Genomic DNA, 8,664 nt, shown 5'->3' with positions numbered 1-8,664 from the left:
GCCTTTTCCCATAAGCTCAAATAATCTTAAAACAAATCCTAATTTGGAATCTGTTACTGAAGAATTCTAGCTGATAAAAGTGTTTTGGATCTTTCTCTGGCAGCCTTGGGAAATAAAGTTAAAGGCCATTTCTTTAATTGTACATGCAGAATTTAGTTTTTATAGCATTTGAAAAGTATACCTATTAATAAACTTTTGGATAATAAAAACTTAGAAGAAATCTAACCAAAATGACATACAATGTTAAGTATGGGAAGGGTCTTTAAACAACACTGTCTCATCTATGGCAAGGTTCTATGGTCTGACTATAATGCCTGTTGAGAAGCCCTTGTCTATTTGGTTTTCTTTACACTTGAGGAAAAAGAAAAAAGAAAAAAAGGGAAACAAGAAAACCAGCAATGTTCAACAATCCTTCAGGCTATTTCCAAGAACAATCTTTGTACCTCACAACATCTCCACCTAGTGACTCCTTAAGGATCTTACAGCAATTCCTAGAAATTACTCGTTTTAAATTTACAGTAATATGCCTAACCTCATTTCAGCACAGCTAGTTTAACCTTAAACACACGTATTTAGAATTAATTACTGGGAACTGAGAAGGTACTGACATGAAAATGAAGAATGAGGAGAATCTTTTTCTGGAGAAATAAAAGAGCAGCAACAAATAGTAATCAATACAACAATCACAGTTTCCGAGGTAGAGAATTGGTGACAGTCAAACAAAGCCAACCAGGTCTATCAATCTAGGTTTCCTAGTTGCTTTATTTTGAATGCACACATCTTACATAAAATGACATTTGTATTCATTGACTAAAGGGCAGATAGCTTACAAAAAATATTTGTTGAGCTTCCAGTGTGCATCTAGTATTATGCCAAGTTTTCCACTTGTTTCTGGACATATTTTGAGACAGTATAGTATAGTAATTATGTCTGTAGGTTTCAAACTGGAGCCACTTACTTGCTATACGACTTTGTCCAAACTACTTATGGTTTCTGCATCTGTTTCCCCATCTGCAAAGTATGGCTAGTAACTTTACCAAAGTTACTGTGAGAATTAAATGAAAATACGAAAAGCCCTTAGGATTGTTTCTGGCATCTAAAAGTGCTCAGCATTTGTTAATATCATTTATTATTTTATCCTCACAATCCCCACCTTACACAGGGTCTGTCTGGCTCCAAAGTCCCTGCTAATTCCTCACTGTTGTAGCATATTTAAAAATTAAAAATAAACTTTGTCAACAAAGTTTAAATTGGTAGACATTCATTGGCTCCTTGAACATATGGAGAAAGTACATTAGTAGTTAATGTGGAAGAAATAGCCTTGAGGTTGGGAACAAGGAGACCTGTGTTACTCGATGATTATTCTGCACATGAAGTTCCTTGTTAGCGAGTCTACATGAGCTAGGTTCTTTATTGTCTAATATTCCATGAATCTAGTATTATCTATAAAGAGTTGGTTCCTGAAGGTGTTTTTTTCTTTCCTTGACTGCATTCAATCTCGAGCTGTCTTCAAAGGAAGCAAAATTGAAGTTATGCATACAGAATGCCAAACAACCCTATCTGTGAAAGTTGGTTTTACGCGAGCATAGAACCCAGTTCGGCAGTTTGCCTCTGCCAAATAAGTCTGCAAGCTGATGAGTGGCAGCGTCGGGCCTATTGCTAGGTCTCCTACTTTAACCCATTTTCTTAGTCATTTAAATCACTTATACTTTATACTTTCAGTCCTATTTGCAAATCCATCTTTTAGCTTTATAACCCACCTCCCCCCAGCCCCTAGTTTCAAAGGTCCACCGGATATACGTGGTTGTTTTGCGTCAAACTAGCAGTTTAAGACAAGAAAACTACATCAAACAAGAAAAAGAACTATTACGATGCATCTATGTTTCCTCTTAACTACAGAATTTCACATTATAGCCTTTGTCTTCAAACACCTAAACAATGCACGCAGGACCTTCATTTATTATTCCGTGCCCACCCACACCCTAAAAACCGCTCTCTTCACCCCAATTGCTCGAACTGCCTGTCACTCCAAGCACTTCGGCTAGCTTGAGAGCCTCATTTAAACTTTACCCCCACTCTCCCCTCCTCGCCCCGCCCCAAAGCTAATTCCTGATTGGCCGAAGCACCACTCCTCGTGGGGCTGCTTAGGCCACTGCGCGCGGTGCGCGCTGGGAAACGAGTGGAGACACGAGGACTAGCGCGAGCGCTCCTGGTGGGCTCCCCTCCCCCTGCGGCGACTCCCCGCTCTGACCGACTGGTCCCCTAAACGGTGGCGGCAGTTTTTGGTCGTTGGTCCCCGAGATTTAGGACCAACATTTGGAGACCCGAAGGGGTGAGGAGGGGAAAGGGGAAACGGGGTCACTACCAAACCACTGCTAACGGCTGGAGACAGTGCCCGGCTCATTCTCACGCCGAATACACAGTGGGGGCTGGAGGCGGTGGCTGCGGGCTTCTCCCCTCGTCCTTCCCCAGCCCCGTCGAGCAGTGGGAGAGCAAGTGTCCGAGACGCTGCCTCCCGCCCCGGCAGCATCCTGCCAGAAGGCGCCCTCGCAGTCACCCAGGCGCTGCATGGTGAGGGCCCAGTGGCCAGTCTCTTTGGGGCGTCTGGGGGCTTCTTCCGCTCCGCGGCGCTGTGCGCTCTCCGCCTTATTTCCGCTCTCCCCCGCTGCCTTCCGGCCGCTTCCCACCTATGCTACCTTCCGTGTTCTTCCCCTGACACGCTCCAGCCGACGACCAACGACCGCTGCAGGCCCGGGCCGCCGCCTGGCTGTTGGGCCCGCGCGTCCCCTGGAGGCTTTGGGACGCCGTTTGGGGCGTCCCGACGGCTGGGTGAGATTAAGCAGTCTCGTTTCAGAATTGAATTCAGGCTGGGTCAGCTTTAGCAGGTTCCTCGTCGTTTTCATGGAGTTCTAGACGGGGCTTAGCCTCGAACTTTCCTCTGCCGTTGTCTCTTTTCTGTCTCTTCCCCGAGTACCTCCTGTGTGCTGGGCTGTGGGCAGTGGGAGGCCGCGGGTGTTTAGGGAAGATAGCTCGCCACTCCCCCGACATACGGACGGCAGTACAAGTCGTGGCACCACCTTTGTTTCCTTACATCTGGTAGTTTTTAAACCACTAATTTAAAATGTTTCTTTTGAGCTACTGGAAAAACCGCAGAACCCGGCGTCAGGAGGCGCGGGATTTAATCCTGGCGTTAATATTCTGAGATGTTGCGAAGCTTCTTGATTTATTTGGGCACCAGTTTTCTCCTGTGTAAATTTAGCTTAGGTAATATTTAAGTTCTTTAAGCTTTAACTGTCTTTACATTCTTGATAAATTCCCCGTAACCTTTATGTTATATGGTAATTCTAATATAGGCAGATATCAAAGAGGAAATATCATAAGGAGTTTTTTAGGTTTTTTTTTTTTGTTTGTTTGAGACGGAGTCTCGCTCTGTCGCCCAGGCGGGAGAGCAGTGGCAGGATCTCGGCTCACTGTAACCTCCGCCTCCCGGGTTCAAGTGATTCTCCTGCCTCAGCCTCCGGCAGTAGCTGGGACTATAGACGCGCGCCACCACTCCCAGCTAATTTTTGTATTCTTAGTAGAGACTATGTTGGCCAGGATGGTCTCGCTCTCTGGACCTCATGATCCACCCGCCTCGAGATCCCAAAGTGCTGGGATTACAGGCGTGAGCCATCGCCACGGAGTTTTTTAAGTCTTGGCTTCTTTTAAAAATTGGCCTGATTTTGTGTTTGAGAATGGCGTTATAACCAGGAAGCAGGATATGTTGCATGTATAAGGAGAATAACATGTAAAGGTCGTGTTCAAGTGTCGGTAGAATTTTGCTTATTTAAATAATGGGAAGATATTTTCGTTTCAAGAATCACCATAACGTATATACAGTTTGAGAGACTTCCGTTTGGATCTCCTTATGGGGGTCTAATGATGGATTTGTTTTCAGGGCACACATTTAAAACATTCTACTTTGTTTGCATCTGTCTGCATCTGTTTGCATTGTTAATAAAATTTGTTTGCATCTTTATAGACAAAGATGACTATTAGTGCTGCAATCACTAAATATTAATGCTTTCTGCTTAAGGCACTGCTTTGATTGCTAATTTTCACTTAGGATGGAGTAATGGACTTGAATATTATTGCCAAATATACATATCAACACTTAAAATATGTGCATTACTGGATATATCATGAAATAAGAGTTATTGATAACGAGAGCAAAGCCAGTTTATGGACTGAAATTAAGCCTCAGGTTTAATGGTGGTTATTTTATTGTTAGAAGGAAGACATGTCAGTTTAAGTAGAGTTTGTGAATATAAATCAAGTAATTGCTGTAAAAATTGCCCAGATTTGCATATTAATGCCGAATATCATTTCTCATTTTACTACCCGAAGGTTGATAAGGCAAGAAAATGTGATCTCTGTGTTCAAATTGGTAACAGATTTAAAATAACAGATTATGAAAGACCTTGTGTGAAGAATGGTGCACTTATTTTGGACAAGAATATGTAGATATCCTTATCCTGAATTCAAAGAGCCTATACGCCTTTGTGTTCAAAGCAATATTTTTTAAAAGTATTAGTTACAGTTTTTTAAAGTAGCTCAAGTTTTAAGTCATTCCAAATTTAAACTTAATATTAAAACGTACCCATTATATATTTAACTTCTAGCAATAAAATGTACTCTCCTTCTTTAATAAAAACAACCTAAGATGGAATTGAACTGATCCATCTATACATTTATTTCAAAATAACTTTAGACTTCCATATCCACACACTTTTGATTAACTCTTCTCATTTTCCAACCATGTTGGCTGTAGTGCAGTCTTTCAGTAAAACGAATTGCTGCTTAAAAACAAACCGAAAACCTCCATTGACCTGGCAACCGTGGTTTCCATGTACTATATATACTCAATGACAACTGAACTTACAAATGAGGAGTTTAGTACCATGTCATTCAAGGAATGTCATAAAGGTTTAATGTGCCTCTATAAAGGCACATTTTGATATTCTTATTTTGTTTTCATTATTACATTGAGTTTTCAAAACCAACAATAAGATTATATAATGTTCACTTTCACAGCTTTCTAAATTTTTACAGTAACTTGGAAGATGAAGTTTCAATTGAAGTAGTTTTAATACAGCTGACACAGTTCCTTTAAATATTTTTCATTAATATTTTCCTAAATTGTGCTTGTCATTTTTTTATTAATATACTTTCTATTTTTGAAAGGCAGTACAAATTTGAAAATACATATTTTGAGAATTATTAAGAAGGTTAAATTAAAGGAGATATAGTGAGCACTTAAAGAAAAAGGCTTGATTCAGATTGTTACTTCAATAACTTATGATTTGCTATCCTGTCTTGGCATTTTGCTTCATACCTTAAAGAGGTTTTTTTTTCCTTTCTTCTATTTTTTTCTTTTGAAAGTGAGCTAGAGAGGAATCTTTGAAAGTCCACAGTTTAGGGGAAAAAATACATATCTGAAAGCTGGAGTTAAATATGGCACAACTTTTAATTTCTCATTCCCACTTTGTCTGCAAAACCATTTTTGTCATTCTCTTACTCAGGATCCCTCCTTACTTGGATTACTTGGGTCAGCAGGGTAAGGAAACAAGTTTTTTAGAATGCTTTGGAGTGCGACTCCACACCTGAAAGTGGCAGAGGACAAATTGAGTCTGGAAGCCTCAATTGATATGTCAGTTTGCTCTAATGTATAGGACAGATGTGCTTTGTTGGATATTTAGGTAACTCTCAGATTGATTCTGGAGTATTTTAGAATGAATGTATTGTATGCTTGTTTTAGATTTGATTATATTTCTCTGGCTATTCTTGAATTTTGCCTCTTTTAGAAATATACTTTTGTTAAATTAATAAGATTAGGTAATTTTGAACTTGTGAATTATACACGTGCATATGTTTTGTTTTGGAGGCTTTGAGATAACACTTTTTTATTCTAAAGAGAGTATAGAATTGGTGACTCTTGAGTGTGTCTTTTACTTCTGTAATTTCAAGCTTTTATAATAATTTGATTGAGATTTCTTGAGATGTACAAAGTGTAGCATATGTTTCTAGTCATTCTCTAGTAAAAGAAGCCTTTAATGTGTATAGATTGGCCTGTTATTTCAACATAAGAACCTAGATAATCTCTTTAAAAATATAACTTTAGAGATATGAATTAACCCAAAAAATAGACCTGTAAGGTAATTGTAGGGATGGGTTGGATTGCAGAAATCAGCCATTTGGAGCTAGCCATGAATTGTAGTTAAAAAAAAAAAAAAAAAAAAAGTCTTGTTCATTAAGTTAAATTCTACATTTTGGATAAAATGGGAGCATATTTATTGCTTCTATAACCAGTAAGTAGCATATGTAAAGAACCATATTAAGGCTGGTGCAAAAGTAATCGCTGTTTTGCTATTACTAATGGTAAAAACAGCGATTACTTTTGCAACAGCCTTTTAAGTAGATTCTTGTTTTTTCTCTCGCTGTTTTTCCTGTAGCCTGTTTAAAAAATATAAATCTCACAATCCCTATTCACATTGTATCAACATGATCTTTAGTGTAGTGGGCCAGTATGATGTCCTGTGGGATGTCGAGGCCATTGAAGACTCTCTAAACTAAATTATGGAAGAGAGTTCAGAGTTATGAATTTCTGAGGCTCCATTGTTTTGAGCCCTTGGTCTTTTCGATTACTAATTTTGTGACTTTAAGCAGGACTCTTCATATTTGCTTTTGGTTTTCTTGTCTACAGTATTGGAGGTCATCTAAGGTCCACTTGCAGTTCTAATATTTTCTTACTACAAAATCTTCAGTAATGGTATATGGCAAAACCTAGAGTCAAATAGTGTTAAGTTGAGAAAAGTAGTTATATCATTTAAAATGCTCTTACTTTTAAAGGAATGGTGACAGAAAACATTGAATTTTTTAAAAGACAAAAGACTGAAAGTTGGTTGCTCAGTCAGTCCTTATCTTTTTTTTTTTGAGATCGAGTCTTGTTCTGTCACCTAGACTGGAGTGTGGTGGCACGATCTCAGCTCACTGCAATCTCCACCTCCTTGGTTCAAGGCATTCCCCTGCCTCAGCCTCCCAAGTAGCTGGGATTACAGGCACATGCCACCACACCTGGCTAAATTTTTTGTGTTTTTAATAGAGACGGGTTTCACCACGTTGGCCAGACTGGTCTTGAACTCCTGCCCTCAGGCAATCTGCTCACCTAAGCCTCCCAAAGTGCTGGGATTACAGGCATGAGTTACTGTACCTGGCTAGTCTTTATCTTTTTAATGGTTCTGATTACAAAAAATAACATTTCTTTTATCTGAATCTATTAATAGTACATTGTTTTATTTGTTGCATTTGGTGTCACATAAATCTTCCATGAAGTGTAGTGTAAGATACACAGCTGATAATACAGACATAAGACTTTTCCCTTGATAAAAATTATTTTCTACTCTATATTTCTGCCATTTAATAAATGTGTGAGGATATTCATCTTAAATCTTCACTTAAAAAAAAACAGTAGGCCGGGCACGGTGGCTCAAGCCTGTAATCCCAGCACTTTGGGAGGCCGAGACGGGCGAATCACAAGGTCAGGAGATGGAGATCATCCTGGCTAACACAGTGAAACCCCGTCTCTACTAAAAAATACAAAAAACTAGCCGGGCGTGGTGGCGGGCGCCTGTAGTCCCAGCTACTCGGGAGGCTGAGGCAGGAGAATGGCGTAAACCCAGGAGGCGGAGCTTGCAGTGAGCTGAGATCTGGCCACTGCACTCTCCAGCCTGGGCAACAGAGCGAGACTCCGTCTCAAAAAAAAAAAAAAGAAAAAACAAAACAAAACAGTAGGCCAGGCACGATGGCTCACACCTTTAATCGCAGCACTTTGGGAGGTCAAGGCGGGTGGATCACGAGGTCAGGAGTTCAAGCCTGGCCAACATAGTGAAACCCCATCTCTACTAAAAATACAAAAATTAGCCAGGCATGGTGGTGCGTGCCTGTAGTCCCAGCTACTTGGGAGGCTGAGGAAGGAGAGTCACTGTACTCCAACCTGGGTGACAGAGCGAGACTCCATCTTGGAAGACAAAAACAAAAACAAAACAATAAATGTGTGAGGTTGGTAAATTTTGAGAACCTAAAAACAATATAAAGATAAATGAGATAGTACTTATCATATTGAAATGAACAAGAAAGGAGGAAAGCTGAATAGCAATTTTTCCTTCTCCGGAGATAGATCTTTATAATATAGCTTTATTATTTTTTAATAAGTGAGTTTCTATCGCTTCTTGGCCTTTTGGCCAAGATCAAGTATAGTATGTGTTATTACCAGTTTAATATCTGATACGTCTTTTGAGGACAAATCTTTTTTTTTTTTTTATTACACTTTCAGTTCTAGGGTACATGTGCACAATGTGCAGGTTTGTTACATATGTATACATGTGCCATTTTGGTGTGCTGCACCCATTAACTCCTCATGTACATTAGGTATATCTCCTAATGCGATCCCTCCCCGCTCCCCCCACCCCAAGACAGGCCCCAGTGTGTGATGTTCCCCACCCTGTGTCCAAGTGTTCTCATTGTTCAATTCCCACCTGTGAGTGAGAACATGCAGTGTTTGGTTTTCTGTCCTCGTGATAGTTTGCTCAGAATGATGGTTTCTAGCTTCATCTGTGTCCCTGCAAA

The 8,664-nt window shown here is 39.9% G+C and overlaps 1 protein-coding gene across 6 annotated transcripts in view; it reads left to right on the top strand.

Annotated features, from left to right (window-relative positions):
• Positions 1-2,111: 2,111 nt before the first annotated feature.
• The window catches only part of RBM46 (RNA binding motif protein 46), a 48,934-nt gene continuing 42,381 nt past the window's right edge, over positions 2,112-8,664 (top strand). For 2 of the 6 annotated variants that reach the window (XM_017871065.1, XM_017871074.1), the window contains exon 1: positions 2,112-2,332. Coding sequence is in view for 1 of the 6 variants with exons in the window: in XM_017871064.1 (XP_017726553.1) it covers positions 3,204-3,264 (61 nt within the window). In the remaining 5 variants the exon portion in view is untranslated. Of the gene's footprint in view, positions 2,333-2,405; positions 2,572-2,721; positions 2,830-3,135; positions 3,265-8,664 lie in introns of those variants that run through there. The other 4 variants (XM_017871064.1, XM_017871067.1, XM_017871075.1 and 1 more) reach the window with 4 other exon arrangements.

Source organism: Rhinopithecus bieti, unplaced genomic scaffold, assembly GCF_001698545.2.
Source record: "Rhinopithecus bieti isolate Rb0 unplaced genomic scaffold, ASM169854v2 scaffold_3878, whole genome shotgun sequence".
Taxonomy (NCBI): domain Eukaryota; kingdom Metazoa; phylum Chordata; class Mammalia; order Primates; family Cercopithecidae; genus Rhinopithecus; species Rhinopithecus bieti.
Note: the sequence above shows the minus strand (reverse complement) of the source record. Positions and strands in the feature narration are given on the sequence as shown.